General features: G+C 41.8%; 1 protein-coding gene across 1 annotated transcript in view; it reads left to right on the top strand.

Annotated features, from left to right (window-relative positions):
* LOC124544908 (T-complex protein 1 subunit epsilon) overlaps window positions 1–23,879 on the top strand; it is a 49,690-nt gene that overhangs the window by 12,190 nt on the left and 13,621 nt on the right. The window contains exon 2 of the mRNA XM_047123642.1: window positions 15,279–16,405. Within this exon, the coding sequence (XP_046979598.1) occupies window positions 15,299–16,405 (1,107 nt within the window). The 5' untranslated portion in view covers window positions 15,279–15,298. The remainder of the gene's footprint in view (window positions 1–15,278; window positions 16,406–23,879) is intronic.

Below are 23,879 nucleotides of genomic sequence, written 5' to 3' on the forward strand. Positions count from 1 at the left end.
TACTTGTCTTACTGTGTTAAATTGTAAACTTAAGATTATACCTCTTGATGAGAAGGCTAAGACAACTTTTTAAATTTGGTCAACAATTTTCAAAATATTGAAAATCAAAGTTTTGTTGCCCCTGTATTTAAGGACAGGACCAACGGTCATCTGGCCTTGCAGAAGGAACCAGCGTGGCATTTGCTAGAAATGATTTGCAATAACCTTGGGAAAATATAAATTAGAATGGCCATAAGCAAATCCACCCTCCCGAATGTGATCAGTGTCATGACAGATCAAACACAATTTGCACCAAACGTCTTATAATAAAAACATAGGTTTGCACTGCACACACTATGGATGCACATTGGTGAGTCAGGAGCATGAACATGTATGTCTCCATGCCCTTCCTTCAGTCTACGGGGAAAACTGAGTCAGCATCCACCTTGACGAATGAGATGTTGAGTTCAGGAGAAATACAGGATGGGGCGATTGAAAGTGGCCCGGAGAACAGAGTTCCAGGGTACAAAGAAACACAGCAGAGGAAAGGAAATATGGTACTAACCTGATTATAGGAGATGTTGACAGTGGGGTCATTCCATGCCAAGTGGTCTAAACCTTCCCACCATCATGTCTCCAATTTTCTTCAAATTTTATCTGTAGCACTAGTCAAGTGCTAAATTAAGTTTCTCAAGATTTCAAGCCTCTAGCTGCAATACTTGCTGATCTACACCCCCTTGTCTGAAGGGTAGTAAGTTCGCATGCGCGCGACATCAGACAAAATGCCATTTTTGGGGTCTCATAAAATTGAAACCAATTCATAAGAATGGTTAGTAAGATGAGACCCTGTACAGTTTTTTGTGCTGATTCAAACGAAATTAATTATAAGATTACTGATGCAAAATCCGGTCAAACAAGTCGACTCAAAGTGTACCCCTAATTCTGTCGTGACTTAATGCGACAAATTTTGACCAATATTCAGACTGCAATAATTTCCTTGCAGATAAAGATATGGACTTGAACTTTTTACCAAGTCTTATCTTTGTGCTGGACATAATACAGCTGGATTTCCAACTACCCAGGCTTTATAGTCGCCTTGCAAAATCTCTTCAAATTTGGCAGTGTCAGCGCAAATGGCTTTATTTACCAAAGTTCAAAGCCCATTACTACAAAATAGTCAGCCTGGATTTAATTGTGAATTGTATCATCTGAAAGAGAAACTCTTGCTCTACGAGATGGATATATTTTTCTTTTGCAACGCTTCCATTAAGTGCTTATTTACTCAGGTCAAAGTATCTTATATTTTGTGTGCGCAGTGCCCTGCGTTGGTCCATGATGGCTGAGCCATTACTGGTTATCACAATAAAACCAGCATCCCCATCGCCATAGGGGCCACGCCCGATAGCCATGCAGTAACAGCCACGGGTGGGTATCTTTACTGCAGGTTCCCAAGCCTGATTACAGGGTGTCTTTACCACAGGATCCCAAGCCTGATTGTGGGTTTCTTTATGCAGGTTCCCAAGCCTGTCTTCCTCAGTTACTTCATCATTCTGGAAGCATCGTTGATTTGCAAGAGAATGCTTTCAGGAAAACTGTATTGCCGACCAGATGATGTCACTGATGGAGCTGGAATAACACCAATGATAAGTTGTTCTGGAATCCAGCAAGTATCACGTCTTAAGGGCCAATAAAATGAACTTGCAGGACCATGAGGATGCATAAAGCTTATGAAAGCATCTTTCTGTTCGACTGAGATTTCAACGATGTTTCCAATCCACCATTTCTTTTCATAAATGCAAGCAACATACTGCCCAGGCTGAAGATCCATGACTTGAACTACTACTTCAGCAGCACTAATTTTGGCCAAAAAAGATGTCGCATCATTAGAAACTCTACTGACCTTAATTGTCGTCATATCAATGGGCAAAAAATGGTGGTTTTCTCTTGTGCCAGCTAGAGTGTGCCCTTGCAGGAATCTTTCTTCTTGAGAAGCTTTTTCTTCTTCAACTTCCTCTTTGCTGATGAAAAAGAATTTGATTCCATTGATATTATCATTGCAGAAGTTGAAAAGATCTTTGGGTGTTAGAATCTGGTTTTCATATGGACGTTGCAAACTTGCTCTTGCTGCCAACCGTTTTGTTGTGCCTCCAATGCCATCACAAGGCGACTTTCCATGGCTTGTTCCAAAGAAATTCCATTCTGCTGTTATTTCAAAATCTTCTTTGTGATAGCATAAGTTGAGAAAATTCTTGAAATTCTTATATTGTGCAGCTGAACCATCACTGAAGTAGTGGATGTGGCTTATTTTGGAAAATTGCATCTTCAGGTAATTGATTACTTTTCCAATGTAAACATGGACAGTAATCGTATCGTGTCGAAGGCAGTCACTAATAACACAAAGATTCACACATTGCACCTCTTCGTTTTCACAGTAGTAGACTACAAATGGATGAACTGTTGCTTGACTGTTTTCCCAGTGAAAGCCTTGCACTGCATCTTGAACAATAAATGAATAGTTTTCAGCAAAATCCATTAGTATTATGAATTCGCCTTCTTTCAAATCAGTTTTGAGAGCTTTCAGGTGCTGGCTTTGATGCTTGGCAATGTAGTGATGACAAGACAGGTTCCAAATTTTTGCTGCAATATCTTCAACATACTCTTCTGTTGAAAGCTGCTTTGTTTCTAAAGTATCCCTGTCGGTATGAATCCATTGTTTGTACTCAATCAGTTCTTCAGGGTCATTATCTTCAAAATATGTTGCAATAACTGCTTCTACACCTTCTGGACCAGGGCAGTTTTCACAACGATGAAGCATACAATCCTTGTTTTCCAAGCTGCAAACAGCTTTGCTAAGAATTTCCTTGTAGTCTTCATTGATTGATGCACCAGTGAGCATAAGCTTGACATTTTGGTGTATTGTACAGACACAAACTGAGTGCATTCCAGCAGAGCCAACTGTAACACACCATTTTGGTCTAAGCTCGCAAAACTTTGAGAAGCCAATTTCTGGTCCATTTTGCTTCTGATAAGACACGTACATTTCCTTCAAATTGCAAAGCAACAACCGCTTTTGCTTGTACACCTTTGTTCCTGAAATTCTCACAGGCACACAGTCTTTCTTCCCTGGACAAAGTCTGCTGAATTCGTCATCTTGAAAAAAGTCATGTACTTTCTGAACAACTTCATCTGAAAGCTTCCTTCCTTGCCGATTTGCTGGAAAAGCTAGAACACCTTGCTCATTCTTCAGTTTTCTCGCTTGCTTTACCATTCTTTCTGATACATTAAATGCTGTTGTCGTATCTTTAATTGTCCAGCTTCTTGGAACCAAGGTCAATATTTGAACTTTTGTCCTACGATTTGACACTTTACATTTTTCTTTCAACTCTTCTATAAGATTATCAAGATCTGCACAATTATTGCATGGGCGACTTTTACTTGAACTTGGCTGTTCATCGTAATTGATTCCTACAGCAGCAGCAATTTGATTCCCAATTAAACTTTGTGCATCCAAGATCTTTCTTTTTGCATAGCTTTGCTTATCTCTTTTACTTAGTTGTCTTCTTTTCAATGGTGAAGCACCAATAAATGATAAACTTTTGTTGATGGCTGGTTCAGTTTCATCCGTTGTGAAATCTTGTTCAGATTGGGTTGATAGTGATGATGAATCTTCTAGCTTTTGGTTCAGTGCCGACATGCAGCGAGGGCAAAGCTTCTGACCAGGTTTTATATCAATCACTTCTTTTTTCTTTAACAGGCAAAGTTTGGCAGCTGTTTCATTATCAAGCAGTCTAAGTCCAGCTTTTACATTGTGATTCCTCTTCTTGAATGGATTGCAACATTTCTTTTGCATCGCTTGATATTCATGTAGGAAGAGGGCTTCATGGTGGAAGCAAATGATGGAATTTTCGTCAAGTTTGGCTTCTGAACGCGAAACAAGCAATTTCTGGTCACATTCTGTGAAATCACTAAACGCTTTGAATCCAGTCTTCTTAGCATAGAAGATAACATGGCACTTCGATGCAGCAGCATCTTTTCCAATTGAACAGGGGGCCAACGATTCTTCTTCTTCATTAACTTCTGACATCTCTCACTGGCCAATCACTGAATAAAACACGAATGAAATATCCAATTATATCAGTAATTCTAAGCGACTATTAAGATTCAAATTCCTAGAAATGAAGAAAAATTAGTGCATCGCGCATACAAAATATAACAACTTTGATGTGAGTTAATGAGTACTTAATGGTCGCGTTGCAAAAAAAACAAATGTCAGTCTTGTAGAGCAAGAGTTTCTCTTTTAGGTGATACTATTCACAAGCAGATTCAGGCCAACTATTTTTTAGTAATTGGCTTGAAACTTTGGTAAATTTTACCGTTTGTGCTGACACTGCCTAATTTGAAGAGATACTGCAGGGCGACCATATGGCCTGGATCATTGCAAATCCGGCTGCATTATGTCTAGCACAAGCATGAAGCTTGGCCAAAAGTTCAAGTCCATATCTTCAACTGCAAGGAAATCATTGCAGTCTTAATATTGGTCAAAATTTGTCGCGTTGTGTCACGACAAATTTTGAAGTATACTTTGAGTCGAGTTATTTGACCGGGGTTTGCATGAGTAATGTTATACATAATTTCGTTGGAATCAGCAAAAAAAACTGTACAGGGTCGCATCTTACTAACCATTCTTATGAATTAGTTTCGATTTTATTAGACTCCAAATATGACATTTTTTTTATGTTGCATGCACACGGACTAAGTACACTTCAGACAAGGGGGTCTAGATCAGCAGCTATTGCAGCTAGAGGCCTGAAATCTTGGGAAACTTACTTCAACACTTGACTAAAGCTACAGTTAAAATTTGACGAAAATTGGAGACCATGATGGTGGGAACTTTTTTCAGTTTTAGACCACTTGGTGTGGAATGACCCAGTGGCCACCAGTCATGCCATGGCACTTTTGGGCCCTGGTCAGTAAGTTACTGAAAGTGGATCAAAGCTGGAGTGGCCCCCAGGGGGCTCGCCACTCTTAGGCGGGTTCGTGGCTGGCTACCGTGGGGCCCAAGTCTTTGCAGCATTTTTTTCCCTGCCATGCTGCATGTCGATCCTCTTGCTATTCTTTTTCCTCTCCCTTGGGAACATGTCTTAGGGTATTAGTGGGAATGTTCTGCATTCTGTCACTTACGTGTGAACAGTCTCACCTTTGTTTTTCGCTCCATTTTCCTTTCTGTGTTTCCCTTCTCCTCTCGTTCCTCTGCTTCGATGTTTGAGGATCCCCTTTTTTTTCTTCTTCCTCACTGTGTGCTCCTGAAGGCCATCCGACACATCTGACACATAACAGGTGGCTGGGTAACGCATAGTTCCGAGCCCCGGGTAGACAAGTAGGGTTTGCATGTACCCTCTGGTACAAGCCAGGCCGACGGAGGGGTGATTGCCTGAGCTGCAATCTTCCCAAATTGCCACTTGGTCCCTCTGTCAGGTTTTTGGGAGGTGTGACCTAAGGTGTGAACTATCACCTAAGGCGGGTGTGCCCTCTTGTGAGGGGGGCCCCCAGTTGGAAGGAGCGTGCCATCGGAGACGCTGGCAATTGTTGGGGATTTCCTCGCGATGAATCAATGATCTTCCCACTCAACCCACAACGAGGCTAATGGTTCACCACTGTTCCTCGTGGTGTCACATTTTGTAGACAGTCAGTCCTTCGCCATGGTAAATCCGTTTATTATTCAGAAAGGTGTGCCCTGTAGCAGTGACTTTACACCGGCTGCTAGTCAGTGGACGCCGAGTTGACATCCCTACATCTCGTCCTCATCATGACTGTCCTCCAATGGAATGTTCACGTCCTTCGGTTCCACAAAGAGGATTTGTGACTGCTTTTAGCATCGCAGGATCCCCTTGTACTCTGCCTCCAGGAAACAAAATTGTGCCCTCACGACTGTTTTGAGCTAACACATTACTTACAGATTCATTTTGATTTTCCCCCTGAGATCGGCATTCCATCTTGTGGAGGCGTCATACTACTCACGTGGGATGACATTCATAGACAACCCATCTCCCTGACTACCTGTCTTCAAGCTGTTGCAGTTCGCCTTTCTTTCCCCACCAGACTTTTTCCCTCTGTACCATTTATGTACCTCCATAATTCGATGTCACTAGAGCAAACTTCCTTCAGTTTATTGGGGCAGCTACCTCCCCCATTTTTGCATCATTCCCTTTGGGGTTCTCCCAGGACCTGTTGGAGAGTTGCCCTCTTGGCTGGCCTTCTTAACCTCTTCTGCCTTAACATTGAAGCACCCACTTACCTTTCCGACTCCTCATACACCTATTCCCATTTGGACCTATCCTTTTGCACTGCTCAGCGTGCCCATCGTCTTGAGTGTTCCGTTCTGACACCTACTCAAGCGACCATTTCCCATGTGCTCTCCATTTGCTGTCTCCTACCCCCATCCGCTTGCACACCTAAATGGCAGCTTACTAAGGCTGGCAACTTTATTCCTCCCTGGCGACCTTGAAAGAACAAGATTTCCCCAGTTGTGATGACTAGGTGGACTATCTCACCAACGTTATCCTTAGTACTGCAGAACATTCCATTCCTCGCACTTCCTCATTACTATGTCGTGCCCCCGTCCCTTGGTGGACTGAGACATGCCGCGATGCAATTCGCACATGGAGATGTGCTCTCTGCCTCTTTAACCGTCATCCTGTGGTGCCAACTGCATTCATTATAAACAGATGCGTGCAAAGTGTCGTCGTGTTCCTCAGAATAGCAAAAAAGCTCGCTCGATCATGCTCTCAGTTTATGCTGATCCTCCACCTCAGGGCCGGACGCCATCCACATTCAGATGTTGCAGCACCTTTCTCTTGTGGGAAAGCACTTTCTGGGTCGAGGGCACATTTCCCAGACATTGGCGTGAAGCCATTGTCATAACCATACTTACTCCTGGTAAGGACAAAAATCTTCCTTCTAGCTACTGCCCCATCTCTCTTACCAGCTGCATTTGCAGCTTGATGGAACATGTGATTCAGGCCCGGCTGATATGTTGGCTCGAGTCTCGCAATTTACTGACGAATGCACAAAGTGAATTTCGATTGCAGCATTCTGCAGTTGACCATCTCATTACTTTGTCCACCCAAGTTGTGAATAGTTTTCTGCGGAAATCCCTGACTGTGGCCTTGTTTTTTGATTTGGAGAAGGCCTGCGACACCTGCTGGAGAACTGGTATCCTCCATACTCTTTACACGTGGGGCTTCCATGACCGCCTGCCGTGTTTCCTTCAGTCATTTTTAAAAGATCGAGTTTTCAGGGTGTGTGTGGGTTCTGCCTTGTCGGACACATTTATCCAGGAAAACGGTGTGCCTCGGGGTTCTGTCCTGAGTGTCGTCCTCTTTGCTATCGCCATTAAGCCCTATCATGGCCTCTCTCTCACCGGGCATCTCCGGCTCCCTTTTCGTTGATGATTTTGCCATCTATTGCAGTTCTCCACGGACCTGTATCACTGAGCGGCATCATCAGTGGTATCTCAATCATCTTTACTCCTGGATCATCGACTGTTGCTTTCGCTTTTCCACTGACAAAACCGTCTGTATGAATTTCTGGCAACCCAAGTGGTTTCTCCCACCATCTTTATATCTTGTGCTTGTTGTCCCTCCTTTTATTGACACTATGAAATTCCTTGGGCTCTTGCTCATTAGGAAACACTCTTGGTCCTTCCATGTATCTCATGTGGCAGCCCGCTTTACGCGGTTCCTCAGTGTACTGCGTGTCCTTAATTATACTTCCCGGGATGCCTATCAAACCACCCTCCTATGTTTGTACCTGTCCCTTGGCCATTCAAAACTCAACTGGGTGCTTTGTTTATGCGTCTGCACGCCCATCCCGCTTACACTACCTCAACACTATCCACCATCGTGGCATCCGTTTGGTCACGGGTGCCTTTTACACCACCCTGGTTGAGAGTTTGTATGCTGAAGCTACTGAACTACCCCTATCCTACTGATATGATTTTCTCCTCAGCAGGTATTCGTGCCGTTTGTCTGCCATGCATGGCCACCCATCCTATGCCTCCTTCTTTGATGATTCCATTGATCGTCAGTATGGGGCTCGTCCTTCTTCTCTGTTACCTCCTGGAGTCCACTTTCGGTACTCACTATGGCGGCTTAACTTCACACTACCTGCACCTTTTCCGGTGAGTGTGAACCCTTCACCACCTTGGCTTCGTGAAGTGGCCCATGTAACCTTGGCCTTCGTTTGCTTCCTAAGGACACTACTCCAGCCTCTGTCTATCGCCTTCAGTTTCACGACCTTCACATGTAACTTCGCGATAGTAGCTTTGTATACACTGATGGCTCTTGGACTGACTGGGGGATCAGGTGTGCCTTTGTCATTGGCACCTGTGTCTTTTGATACCAGCCTCCGGCACACTCTTCAGTATTTGCAGCCAAGCTCTTCGTCTTGTATCAGGCAATAGAGTAAATTTTTCAGTTATGTCCTCTGCTCAGCTCACTCAGTGCCCTTCAAAGTCTATGTGCACTGTACATCGCCCATCCCTTAGTGCAGCAGGTCCAGGAAAACTGTCAACTGCTCACTCTTGGTGGAGCCAGTGTGATGTTTCTGTGGGTTCCTGGTCATGTCGGTCTGCCAGGAAACGAGGCTGCTGCCAAAGCTGCAGTCCTAATACCTCAGCCTGCGAGTACCTATATTCCCTACGATGATCTCTGCATTGCCGTCTGGCAGGAGGTGGTGTTCCTTTGGCATCGCCAATGGTCCTCCCTTCACCAGAATAAGCTCCGGCCTATTAAGCCTCTCCCAGGGCTTGGATGCCCTCCTCTCAGCCCTCCCGCCAGGAGGAGGTTATTTTAACTTGGCTGCGCATTGAGCACTGCCTTCTTAGCCATTATCATTTGCTAAGTGTCGCTACCCCACCACTTTGTACACATTGTGCCCAAGTTTTAACTGTCTGGCACTTCCTGATGGAATGACCATTTTTTAACCTTTTACATTCCCGTTTGGGTTTGCCATCTGAGTTATTGGCCATTTTAGCAAATGACTTGCGGGCTGTCGACCACACTTTACTTTTTATCTGCCAAAGAAAGATGGCGAAGGACTTTTTATTGACCAAAGCAATATGGCAAAGGCAATTTAATTTTTAGTTTTGGAACTCCATTTCTGTATGGTGTCTGTTTTAGCCCTTTTCCCACATGCATGTTTTTAGCTGTCTTGTATTATGTCAATTGGAACTGATGTATCCTCTCTGTCTTTGTGTTCTATAGTTTTGACTTGGGTGCTTATGATCCCAGTTGTTTTTGCACCCTAAAGCATAACATAACAAACAAAACAAAGCTGGAGTGATGGAATTGCTGCAGTCTCATTGGAAATGTTCCACTGCAATTCTTGAAGACTATGAAGAGTTGTTGCAATACACCTTAGACTTTTGGCTCCCCACACAAAGTAATCGCACACTAACAGATCAAATTACCTGGGTGACCTGCTAGGGCCGCAACCAGACTGATCTGTACTAACAACTCTATTGGGCCTGAAAATTGAGGAAATGTGATGGAAGGTTCAGCAGACTTGCAGTTGCTCCATCCTGTTGGAAGTAACTAGGTCTTTTCCTCCTCCGTTAATGCTGCCACAGATGGTTTCAAAAAGTTGACAACGTAGCACGCCAAAGTAAGTATCTGATAAAAAAAGATTGGGACAATGATGCAGCGTGCAGACATTGCATACCAAACCCAACCTTCAGATTATGCAATGATGTTTTGTAGAAGTTATGCGGAGTCTCCGTTGCCCAGGATCTGTTATTCTAAAAGTTGACGTAATTGCTCAGGTGGAACCAGACTTAATCAGACATGAAGAACAGATCCATGCCCAAGCCATTCATTGTTCTTTTTTCGGTGAGAGCCACTTGGAAGACTGGAGTGCTGAGGAGCGTCTACTGGTTTTAATGCATGAACAATAGACACTCTGTAGGGATACACATGCAGGTCCAGATGGAGTATTCGCCTGCATGATTTGACTTGATATGCTAGTTCCTTGTGAAAGGTGTCTGGTAGATTTGGTAGGACTCTGAAGCATTTTCTGGTGAACTGCAGCAACAAAAGTTTTTTAACTTGTTCAGAACAGATCCTCTCTGATGCCATTTTTGGACTATGCATTCAACAACATTCTTTGCTGGCAGATCATCCACTATAGATCATGGTACATTTTGTTGTAAAAGCATTATGTTGTGATTGTGTATTTTAATGTGACATAGACCTGTAGTTTTGCCTTTTTGTTAGAATCTTCAGCTGTTTAAACAGATTTTTTGGTTTTAGTTACTGGTACTATTCTTACTGACCTATTCTGTAGTTTATCATAGCCATATTTTGTGCACTTGATTCCCAAAGCATGATGCCATAACTAAGAACTGAATGTACATGAGGAATAGAGTATTAATGACGGAAACTGTCTAACAAGATGGTGATCTTTTAACTAATAGTTTTGTCTGCTCATCCCCATCTGGCGGGCAATACTGATAAAGTTCTTTGTTATACAAGCTGTGTAATAATCATCTTCAAAATGAAGTTCATTCTGTTTTCTTTATGTTCAGCATTAGCTTCCTGACTAATTGTAAACATTTATGGGGATTGATAAATTTAACTGACATGTAAGAAAAGTTTTATGTTATAAGCTCATTTTAGAGTTAGTGTGTTTTAATAGTGAAAAGGGAATTTAGGTTTACCATCCTGAATAATAATACATATTACTGGTAGTTCATTTGGTTGGAAAGTTTTGGGTCTGTCTTCAATTTAATAATGGAACAATTCACTAAACTTGTTTCATTCATGTAGTAGTTTCAGGGAGAACTGTTATAGTTCGTAACAGATGTGGTTGACATTTGGTCATTCCATGTGTATGCCAGGACAGTTCATAATGATATGTTATGAATGACAACTCAGCCCATTATTAAGCATTTTTAAAATACTGTGCAACAGTTATGTTAAAGAAATATTCAGAAACAAATGTTAACTGAATTAACGTAGTTAATAAATTTTTCTATGTACAGGTTGCATGTTATCTTTATGTATAGTTATAATACTCTGTCATCTACTCAACAGTATTATGGAATTGCTACTCTATAACGGAGATGTGGAGTCGCAGATAGGCACAACAAAAAGACTGACACACACTAAACTTTCAGCCAGCAAGGCCGTTGTCAAAAATAGACAACAAACACGCACACACTCATGCACGCACTCACGCAAATGCAACTTTCACACATGATGACAGTCTCTGGCAGCGGAAGGCAGACTACAAACAGCAGTGCATGATGGGAGAGATAACAAGGTGGGGGTAAGGAAGGGCTGGGGCAGGGAGGAGGAGGGATAGCAGGGTAAGGGTGGGGGACGGGAAAGTGCAGTTGCAGTAGTGTGCAGGAATGAGGTGGAGAGAGGGTAGGGCAGCGAGGTGCAATCGAGAGGTGTGATGGGAAGGTGGGAGGGGGCAGGGGAGAAGGGGGATACCGTAAAAGGAGAGAAGTAAAAAGACTGGGTGAGTTGGTCGAATAGACCGCTATGTAGTGCTGGAGTGGGAATGGAGAAGGGGCCAGGTGGGTAAGGACAGTGACTAACAAAGGTTGAGGCCAGGAGGGTTATGGGAATGTAGGATGTATTCCGTGGAGAATTCCCACCTGCAGAATTCAGAAAAGCTGCTGTTGGTGGGAAGAACCCAGATTGCACAGGCTGTGAAGAAGTCATTGAAGTGAAGAACATCAAGTTGGGCTGCGCGCTTAGCAACAGGGTGGTCCAGTTGTTTTTTGGACACAGTCTGTCGGTAGTCATTCGTGCCTACAGACAGTTTGTTGGTTTTTGTGCCCAAGTAAAATGCAGCACAGTAGTTGCAGCTAAGCTGGTAGATCACATGACCGGTTTCGCAGGTTGCTCTGACTTTGATGGGATAGGTGATGTTTGTGACCAGACTGGAGTAGGTGGTTGCGGGAGGATGCTTGGAACAGGTCTTACATCTACGTCTATTACAGCGATATGAGCCATGAGACAAGGGTTTGTGTAGAGTTGGCTGAGGATATTGTTTAGGACTGCTACTTTGTGGCCGGACAGCGGGACTTAGGGAAGTGGTGAGTGACTGGGGAGATAAGGAACAGGAGATTGATTGGTTTTTGTACAAGGTTTGGAGGGGAGGGGGGGGGGGGGGAATTACAGTCTGTAAAGGCCTCAGTGAGACTCTGTGTATTTTGAGAGGGACTGCTCGTCACTGCAGATGCAACGGCCACAAGTGGTTAGGCTGTGTGGTAGGGACTTCGTGGTATGGAATGGGTGGCAATTGGTGAAGTGGAGGTTATTGCTCATGGTTGGTAGGTTTGACATGGGCAGAGGCTTTGATGTAGCCATCGAAGAAGGGGTGGCTTGTTGGGTTGAGTAGGATCAGATGAAGCAAATGGGGAAGGAGGTGTTGAGGTTCTGGAGGAATGTGGATAGGTTGTCCACACCCTCAAGCTAGATCATGATGTCATCAGTGAATCTGAACCAGGGGAGGGGTTTAGGATTGCGGTTGTTTAGGAAGGATTCCTTCAGACGGCTCATGAATAGGTTATTTCTGCGGGGCTAAGGCTTTTAGAGGAAAGGGTCATGACTATATTTAGGTTCTGGATTGTGTACGGTAGTGGGAGTGAATTTTGGAGGGTGGGGAAAGTGTAGTGGTCTGTTAGACAGGATTTTTCAGCGATGAGGGGATGTGAGGGAGTTTCGGAGGTTGTTGTGATGATGGTGGATAGTGGTACTCCAAGGCAGGATTAGGAAGTGAGAAGGGTTGAGAGTTTTTTTGAGGTGGTGTTCCTGGAGGGTAAGAGTTGCGGTGCATGTAATGGGATCCAGGAATTTGGGATTGCATAACAGGAATTTTTCGCAGATAGAGGGAACATATTGCAAGAAAGTTTGGGCTTGATTGATATGGTTTTGCAGGATTGTATTGGTGAGGGCTAAAGATTGGTTGAATCTGAATAGGTTGAGGTCATTCTGGAAGGAAGGGTGGAAGCCAGAGATGGGTAATTTGATGGTAAGGCCATTTGGGGGGATTCCCTGACACAACCAATAATGCAGGAATGGCATGTAGGACTGGGTTCTGACTATTGATAAGGAAACTTTTCTGTATTAACACAGATGAAAGGAGCAAGAATCCATGGTGCTGGAAAAAATGTGAAAAAATACATAATGTAGAATTATATCTGAAAAAATTGCAAGAACACAGAGATATGGAAAAAAATCACAGTAAGGATGAAATGCATGAAATAAGGGGAGACAAGGTGAAATCGGGAAATCAGAAGGAATATGTCAATAGTGAAAGGCAAAAACCAATAGTAATCAGTGTGAAGTCACAAGATGATCAAAGAAAAAATATAAATAAAAAAAAAATCCGTTGGTCTATGGGTGGATAAGTGTGAAGAAGGGGGATGGCAGATCTGACTGAATTAAAGTAGATGTGAACTGGAATAGAGAGGAGGAGTGGGGGGTGAGGAATGGTTGATAGGATGAGACACAAGATTCTGTGGCACAGGAGTGGTGTGCAAAAATATGGGACTGTGACGCAGGGAGGTGACCAAATGGTTCGTAAGAAGAGCATGTAGTGCGGTTTGTAAGGTCACAAGAGAGACACAAGAAAGAAGGGTGGACACTTTGAGTGTAGAAATGTATTAGAAAATAGTAACAAAGGAAAACAGCACTGTGGGTAGGATGGAAGAAAAGCTGTCAGGCAAAATCAAACAGTGGAATGGAGCAATGTTATGAAAAGGATAATTCCTACTCACCATATAGCGGAGATGCTGAGTCAGATACGGATGTTGGGACTGTGGAATGTGGCGCCTGGAAAAAATACACACAGGAGATCCAGTTTTGTTCAAGGGGGCGGGGGTTAATTACGGTCTGTAAAGGCCGTCGCATCTGCAGTGACAAGCAGTCTCTTTCAAAATATACTTAGGGTCTCAATCAAGCCTTATTGACAGAAGGCTTATTGTGTGACAGTCTTTCTGTTTTGCCTATCTCGGATTCTGTATCTGTTATATACTGAGTAGCAACTAACCTTTTCATAATATTATTACTATCATCTACTCTGTAGATGCCTCTATGTAACTTCTTGATTGGCATGTCCTTAATTCCTTCTACAATCTGTAATTGGAGACAACACTTTAGTAACACCAGAGACACATTCCATATTCAGTGCCCCATAGTTTGCACCAAATTTTATCCTGAAGGTTAACAAATTCATGATGAATGTAGAGTCTTCTCAAGTTCAAAGATGTGATGAATTCTGATTTCTCATTTTGTCCTCTCTTTTCTGTATGCCAACAACCATGCCTTTTCGTTAAATTTGATCTTGTAAACTCTACGATGTTACAAAAGTTGTGGAAAGCAACTTTAGTATTTGTCTTAATGTTTCTTCAGCTATGTGGCAGCATTTTTGTCTGACGATATGGATAGGAAATATTTGGTACTAAAAACAAAAAACTGGTCATTTTGACATTGTTGTTTACTTCACACTTAGAAACGCTGAACTTTTTTGTTGTCAGTGTGGAAAGAGCCCAACAATGCTGAGCAATTCTCTTCACCAAAGAATTACAGTGATACATTCATAACATTTGTGCAACTGGGATGCACATTTGCAGGTAGAGGGGTTCAATTTTCTGTCCAGCAATACTGATTTAGTCTTTAGTGGTTGCTTTATGTTGTTTAAGACGAACAAGGTAGGTTTCATTCTTTTTCCTTCTATAACCTGTCTGTGTTCAGTCACTGATGGAACTTAGAACCACAGTTTTCCTTCCTTCACTTCATGTGTATGTCCTACCAGCATAATATTTTTTAAAAAACCATTAAACCCTTATCACTTTTAATAGCACTAAGTTGATCTAACCTGTATGTCTCTAAAGCTGGCTCATTTACAGCAGGAAAACAAGTAATGGCATTTTGTCAGGTGGTAATGTTAGATTTTCTTATGTGCTGTTAGGTGCATGATGGATCATAGAGGCTTTTACAGCCAACATAGATACCGGAGCACTAACTTCCATTTAAATGGAACTGGCTGACAGTGTGGACAGAGAACTTCTTTTCCACTGTGTAGGGGTGTTAGCCCTCAGTTGTGTGTGCTTGATTTGTATTATAGTGCCAGACTAGTGTGGTTAAATGAAGGGGCAAAAAAAGAATACTACATTCCTGTGTGTTCTCTATTATAAATTTTGTTTCATCTTTCCATTCAACTGATTAAATTTTCTTGTGACTGTCATATGATTATAGAAAAAATAAAATAAATTGTTTTTTCAGGTGCACAAACATCCAGCAAGATGGCATCATTTCCAGGAACACTGGCATTTGATGAATTTGGCCGACCTTTCATTATCATACGTGACCAGCAGAATCAGCAGAGACTTACAGGAGTGGAGGCCCTGAAGTCTCATATGGCTGCTGGTAAAACAATTGCCAATGTCTTGAGGACTTCTTTGGGTCCAAAAGGTTTGGACAAGATGATGGTGTCAGCAGATGGAGATGTAACTGTTACAAATGATGGAGCTACAATTTTGAAACAGATGGATGTTGACCATGAAATAGCAAAGCTTATGGTGCAGTTGTCTCAGTCACAAGACGATGAAATAGGTGATGGTACAACTGGAGTAGTGGTGCTTGCTGGTGCCCTTTTGGAGCAGGCAGAACAGTTGTTAGATAAAGGTATACATCCTATTCGTATAGCTGATGGATTTGAACTTGCAGCTCATCATGCTGTGAAGCATCTTGATTCCATAGCTGATAGTTTTCCATTTGATGTTAATAATTTGGAGCCTCTTATACAAACTGCTATGACTACATTGGGCTCAAAGATTGTAAACAAATGTCACCGACAGATGGCAGAAATTGCTGTAAATGCTGTATTGGCGGTGGCTGATATGGAAAAGAAAGATGTTAACTTTGAGTTAATTAAAGTGATAGGCAAAGTTGGAGGCCGCTTAGAAGACACAATGCTTGTTAAGGGTGTGGTTGTTGACAAAGATTTTTCACATCCTCAGATGCCAAAAGTTTTAAAAGATGTGAAACTGGCTATCTTAACTTGCCCATTTGAACCACCAAAGCCTAAGACAAAGCATAAGTTGGATGTCACTAGTGTAGAGGACTACAAAGCCCTGCGAGCTTATGAAGCTGAAAAATTTACTGAAATGGTACAAAAAGTGAAGGATACAGGTGCTACACTTGCCATATGTCAGTGGGGTTTTGATGACGAGGCAAACCATCTCTTGCTGCAAAGGGAACTGCCAGCTGTCCGCTGGGTTGGAGGCCCAGAAATTGAACTGATTGCTATAGCCACTGGTGGTCGCATAGTGCCAAGGTTTGAAGAACTGACTCCGGATAAACTGGGGCATGCAGGCTTGGTTCGAGAAATCAGCTTTGGTACCACAAAGGTATGATGTGCTTCAAAAATGTTATAATCTATTGTAGAGTTTAATGACTTTCAGTAATCAATGTTCCAAAAACATTAATCTATTATAATGTTAAATGATTTCAGTAACCAAGTTAGTGTAACTGAAAGGGATTTTGATGTAGATCATTATATTCTTTGTAGGACAGCAAGACAAAATGTGTGAGTAAAAAACAAACAAAGCAAGTAATTTGGAATAGATATCTTGGCTAGTTTTATTTATTTTCTAACTGAGAGAGATCCACATTGCTAGGTCTTTTATCTTTTTGTTATCGGAAAAAGTGTTGTTAATCATTTCCTTTGTATAGCATTTAACACACTAAAAGTACGTTCATACAAAACACTTAATGTACTTTGTTTTTAGATGCAAAAATGAATAAGCTTTGCAGTTGTCCAGCACATTTGCATAGTTGTTTGTTTGAGACATACGGTTTACTTTGGAACATTGGAATGTTTGCTCTGGGCTTTATTGATAATCGTAACTGTATGCTAATCTTAAAGAGACCATTTTAAAGCTGAATGCTGAGTTGAAATGATTGGAATTTGTTGTGCAAATTCTCACCTGCCTTTTAATTTTCCAGTTATTTTTCCTTCTATGGCGCCTAGCTTTTTTGTGACGTCATACCGGAACATTGAGCAAATTTAAGAATTCTATTGGTCCATCATTGTATCAATGGCTTCAATTATTTTTTCTTATCATAGTATCGTATCCTGTATTTGCTGACTTCTTTGTTGAACAATGTCATTTATGTAATTCTCTCGCCCTGCTCCCTCCTTCCCAAGATTGTTCGCTCACACAGTAATAATCAGTGTTGCCACAGGTTCTGGAAATCAGGGAAATTCAAACACGTCAGAGAAATCAGGCAAATTTAGGTGAAGAAAAAAAAAAAAAAACACTGGAAGAATCTTGTTTTTGACTCAGTAGATGAAATGGTTTGTTTACTGAGGTGTCGTGCATCATCACTGGCTGGCTACATGCACTGCTTCCCTGCTCCCTCATTCCTAGTGCTTCCCCCTGTCCTACCCCTCCCCTCAGCTTGCAGTAAGTGCTGCCACCACTTCTTGCTGATAGCATAGCAGCTGCTGATGAGAGGCAGGGAGACATGAGGTGTGGTTTGTTTGGATCTGATACACAGAGATTGTAGACACAGCGGCTGTAGACAGCAGTCGTGTGCTGATTTATGTGTGGGTGATTGCTCTAGCTTTCTTACAAAAGCTATGGTTGAAAATTTAGTTGTGGGAGCGTGATTGTCTTTTCTACATGCCTGTCCGTAACTCAGCAGTCATCATTATGGTGAGTTGCTACCTATCCTCAATATTATTCATTTTTAGAGTATTTGAACAAATTATCTATTGTGTGGATTGATCACTGTGGTCTCATTTTATCAACATGCTGTGACTTGTGACTAGCTGGCCACACAAGTGGATTTCCATGTTGTTGTTGTTGTTGTGGTCTTCAGTCCTGAGACTGGTTTGATGCAGCTCTCCATGCTACTCTAGCCTGTGCAAGCTTCTTTATCTCCCAGTACCTACTACAACCTACATCCCTCTGTATCTGTTTAGTGTATTCATCTCTTGGTCTCCCTCTACGATTTTTACCTTCCACGCTGCCCTCCAATACTAAATTTGTGATCCCTTGATGCCTCAGAACATGTCCTACCAACCGATCCCTTCTTCTAGTCAAGTTGTGCCACAAACTTCTCTTCTCCCCAATCCTATTCAATACCTCCTCATTAGTTATGTGATGTACCCATGTAATCTGCAGCATTCTTCTGTAGAACGACATTTCGAAAGCTTCTATTCTCTCCATGTCCAAACCATTTATCGTCCATGTTTCACTTCCATACATTGCTACACTCCATACAAATACTTTCAGAAAAAACTTCCTGACACTTAAATCTATACTCAATGTTAATAAATTTCTCTTCTAACTCTTTCCTTGCCATTGCCAGTCTACATTTTATATCCTCTCTACTTCGACCATCATCAGTTATTTTGTTCCCCAAATAGCAAAACTCCTTTACTACTTTAACTCTTTGGAGCACGGTGGTATACATAGTATACCACCTTTTGAAAATTTTCTTGGCTCTTTGCACAGTGGTTTAACTGCACGACCACCACTCTAATATGCTCACCTAGTTCTCTACTTATCAGACAGATGGCACTCACTGCCTATAAGGAATCAGTTCCCGCCAAGAATTGCATAGATTACAACTGTGAAAGCTGCGTGCTGAGTTGTGCATGGTTTTTGCGTGTGAATAGTGGTTTATAACGAATTTCTTGTTGCGCCTGTGTTTTTTCCATATCTTGGACGTCACAGCTACGGTATGAACCCATGTATACATTCATATGCACAATCTTCCGTTATTTATATACAATTTATTTTGGTGGTATATTATTTGTACCACCGTGCATGTAGCAGTATTCTATTGCATTTCGTTTCCTAGTATAAAATTCGAAATCCTCCGCTACAAAGTTTAGTTTTTAATTGTGTTGTGACTTATTTTAGCTCTTTCTCCATTTTGTTTTGCTTACGTATTCTTTACTTGGATTCAGGCTGTTGTTTGAAAATGAAAATGTCAAGAAGAGGCTTACGAGATGAAGAAATCGAACGATTATTGTGTGAAATTCCATCAGACGAGGATTCCACTGTTGACACCACAGATGACGAATCTGATTATGAAGCAAGCATTGTTGCGGAGGCTATTGTGTCGTCTGAAGGCGAAGTTTCAGAGAGCGAGGAAGAAAGTGAGTCCACTCCGCCAAAACGCGCTGCTGACACAGCGCCAACTTGGGGACAACAATTCAATGCTACCTCAGGAATGCAGTTCGACAGTGAATCAGGACCAAGTGCTTTTATTAGGGACATTGATGATCCAGAACCTATCGATATATTCGAAAAAATATTTCCAAAAGAGCTAGTTCAGCTAATCGTTTTCCAAACAAATTTATATGCGACGCAATCTGGCAAGTCTTTCACTCCAACAACTGACAATGAAATACGAACTTTCCTGGGAATCAACATTTTGATGGGTATAAAGCGTATGCCAGCATACAGAGACTACTGGTCTAGTGCCCCAGAACTTCATGATCGTTATATTGCATCTCTGATGGCAGTAAATCGGTTTGGATGGTTACTGAGGAACATTCATCTGAATGATAACACATTGCATCCAGAAAAAGGACACCCAGGTTATGACAAACTGTACAAGCTGCGACCAGTGATCAAGATACTATCTGAATCTTTTTCCAAGTGTTACCAACCCAGCAAACACCTAGCAATTGATGAGTCAATGATCAAATTCAAAGGCCGCAACAGTATGAAACAATACATGAGAGATAAACCCATAAAGCGTGGTTACAAAGTGTGGATGCTGTGTGACAAGACCTCTTACAACTTGAAATTTGATATTTACACCGGAAAAGTAGGTGACACAGTGCAAACAGGCCTTGGGGAGCATGTAGTGCTGAGTTTGTCCTCTGAACTCGTAAATAAAGGCCATTATCTTTATTTCGACAACTATTTCAATAGCTATAACTTGTTGGCTGGTTTACAGCAGAGAAACATATATGCCTGTGGGACAGTTCAACCAACAAGGAAACATTTACCCAAATTAAAAACAGACAAAGAATTAAGCAGAGGTGAATTTGACTGGAGGGTCAGCAACTGTGGCATCCTCTACTTGAAGTGGAAAGATAAGAGAGCTGTTCATCTCCTTTCAAATTTTCACAGTCCTGAAGTTACTACAGTGACTCGCCGTGAAAGAGATGGTTCACGCATAGAGCTACCTTGTCCTCAAGCAGTGATGGATTACAATGCACACATGAACAATGTCGACAAGTTCGACCAACTGAAAAAATCATATGAAATAAGCCGGAGAAGTAAAAAGTGGTGGCACCGAATATTCTTTCACCTGCTTGATGTCAGTATCGTCAACAGCTATATAATTTGGAAGGAACTAGGCGATAGAGAAAAAATGACTGCCAAAGTCTTCAGGATGAGTATCCTGCAAAGCTTAGTAACCCAGAAAACACCATTGAGGCCATCTAGACTTCATGAGAGTCAAGTCCACGTAAAGAAAAACAAGCCATATGTTTCCTCACGCCAGCGTCTCGACAATTCATCCCACCAGCCAGAGCGTACTACCGCCAGACGTTGTGCGAAATGCAGTACAAAAAAGAAGCAAGTGCGCACTTTCTGGATGTGCGCTGAATGCAAAGTGCCTTTGTGCCTTAGCAAAACAAAAAGGTGCTTTCAAGATTTTCACAAAAAGGAATAAGAAACATATTTTATTTGTAAGGTTTGTAATTTGATTTTGTATTGTAAATGACCAATTGCCAGAAATAAAATTATTTTACATTAATTATACTAATTATTACTGCTTAGAGTAGAATTTAAAGGTGAGTTACAAGCACAAACCAAGATATCTCAAAAACTTTAGGTACGGCCCTAAGTGGCATGGTGGTATATTATATATACCACCATCTAAAACCAAAATCAATACAATAAAAAATTTTAATTCATGTTTTCCTTTATTAGCAACCCCACCAGACATAGAAAATGCATGTTTTATTAAAAAATTAATTAAACATAAAATCTGTGCATCAAAGAGTTAAGTGTCTCATTTCCTAATCTAATTCCCTCAGCATCACCCGATGTAATTCAACTACATTCCATTATCCTCGTTTTACTTCTGTTGATGTTCATCTTATACCCTCTTCTCAAGACACTATCCATTCCGTTCAACTGCTCTTCCAAGTCCTTTGCTGTCTCTGACAGAATTACAATGTGATCGGCGAACCTCAAAAGTTTTTATTTCTTCTCCATGGATTTTAATACCTACTCAAAACTTTTCTTTTGTTTCCTTTACTGCTTGCTCAATATACAAATTGAATAACATCGGGGAGAGGCTACAACCCTGTCTCACTCCCTTCCCAACCACTGCTTCCCTTTCATGCCCCTCGACTCTTATAACTGCCATCTGCTTTCTGTACAAATTGTAAATAGCCTTTCGCTCCCTGTATTTTACCCCTGCCACCTTTAGAATTTGAAAGAGAGCATTCCAGTCAACATTGTCAAGAGCTTTCTCTAAGTCTACAAATGCTAGAAACGTAGGTTTGCCTTTCCTTAACCTAGCTTCTAAGATAAGTCATAGGGTCAGTATTGCCTCACGTGTTCCAGCATTTCTACAGAATCCACACTGATCTTCCCCTAGGTCGGCTTCTACCAGTTTTTCCATTCGTCTGTAAAGAATTCGCATTAGTTTTTTGCAGCTGTGACTTATTAAACTGATTGTTTGGTAATTTTCACATCTGTCAACACCTGCTTTCTCTGGGATTGGAATTATTATATTCTTCTTGAAGTCTGAGGGAATTTCGTCTGTCTCATACATCTTGCTCGCCAGATGGTAGAGTTTTGTCAGAACTGGCTCTCCCAAGGCCGTGAGTAGTTCTAATGGAATGTTGTCTACGCCCGGAGTCTTGTTTCGACTCAGGTCTTTCAGTGCTCTGTCAAACTCTTCACGCAGTATCGTATCTCCCATTTCATCTACATCCTCTTCCATTTCCATAATATTGTCCTCACGTACATCACCCTTGTATAGACCCTCTATATACTCCTTCCACCTTTTTGCTTTCCCTCCTTGGCTTAGAACTGGGTTTCCATCTGAGCTCTTGATATTCATACAAGTGGTTCTCTTTTCTCCAAAGGTCTCTTTAATTTTCCTGTAGGCAGAATCTTACCCCTTGTGAGATAATCCTCTACATCCTTAAATTTGTCCTCTAGCCATCCCTGCTTAGCCATTTTGCACTTACTGATGACCTCATTTTTGAGATGTTTGTATTCCTTTTTGCCTGCTTCATTTACTGCATTTTTATATTTTCTCCTTTCATCAATTAAATTCAATATCTCTTCTGTTACCCAAGGATTTCTACTAGCCCTCGTCTTTTTACCCACTTGATCCTCTGCTGCCTTCACTACTTCATCCCTCAAAGCTATCCATTCTTCTTCTACTTTTTTTTTTTCACCCCATTCCTGTCAATTGTTCCCTTATGCTCTCCCTGAAACTCTGTATAACCTCTGGTTTAGTCAGTTTATCCAGGTCCCATCTCCTTAAATTCCCACCTTTTTGCAGTTTCTTCAGTTTTAATCTACAGTTCATAACCAATAGATTGTGGTCAGAGTCCACATCTGCCCCTGGAAATGTCTTACAATTTAAAACTTGGTTCCTGAATCTCTGTCTTATCATTATATAATCTATCTGAAACCTGTCATTATCTCCAGGCTTCTTCCATGTATATGACCTTCTTTTATGGTTCTTGAACTAAGTGTTAGCTCTGATTAAGTTATGCTCTGTGAAAAATTCTACCAGGTGGCTTCCTCTTTCATTTCTTAGCCCCAATCCATATTCACCACCTATGTTTCCTTCTCTCCCTGTTCCTACTACCGAATTCCAGTCAACCATGACTATTAAATTTTCGTCTACTCTCACTATCTGAATAATTTCTTTTATTTCATCATACATTTCTTAAATTTCTTTGTCATCTGCAGAGCTAGTTGGCATATAAACTTGTACTACTGTAGTAGGCGTATGCTTCATGTCTATCTTGGCCACAATAAGGCATTCACTACGCTGTTTGTAGTAGCTTACCCACACTCCTATTTTTTTTATTCATTGTTAAACTGACTCCTCCATTACCCCTATTTGATTTTGTATGTATAACCCTGTATTCGCCTGACCAAAAGTCTTGTTCCTCCTGCCACCCAACTTCACTAATTCCCACTATATCTAACTTCAACCTATCCATTTCCCTTTTTAAATTTTCTAATCTACCTGCTCGATTAAGGGATCTGACTTTCCAAACACCGATCCGTAGAATGCCAGTTTTCTTTCTCCTGATAACGACGTCCTCCTGAGTAGATCTGAATGGGGGACTATTTTACCTCCCGAACATGTTACCCAAGTGGACGCCATCATCATTTAACCATACAGTAAAGCTGCATTACCCTCGGGAAAAATTACGGCTGTAGTTTCCCCTTGCGTTCAGCCGTTCGCAGTACCAGCACAGCAAGGCCGTTTTGGTTAGTGTTACATGGCCAGATCAGTCAATCATCCAGACTGTTGCCCCTGCAACTACTGAAAAGTCTGCTGCCCCTCTTCAGGAACCACAGGTTTGTCTGGCCTCTCAACAGATACCCCTCCTACGGTACGGCTATCTGTATCGCTGAGGCACGGAAGCCTCCCCACCAATGGCAAGGTCCATGGTTCTTGGGGATTTCCATGTCAGGTCAAAACTGGACTTCGTTTTTGCGGGTATCTGTAACAAATCGGGCCTGCCAATCCCCAAGACATTTGGTTCTCACTGACATAGAGGCCCTCCCTGTCGGATCTAGTCTCACTGAGCTGCTCGCAGGCTAGTTCTGTTTGTGCCTGGCGTAATGCAGTGGATTTCAGTGG

The sequence above is a fragment of the Schistocerca americana genome, chromosome 8 (assembly GCF_021461395.2).
Source record: "Schistocerca americana isolate TAMUIC-IGC-003095 chromosome 8, iqSchAmer2.1, whole genome shotgun sequence".
In the NCBI taxonomy this organism is placed as follows: Eukaryota; Metazoa; Arthropoda; class Insecta; order Orthoptera; family Acrididae; genus Schistocerca; species Schistocerca americana.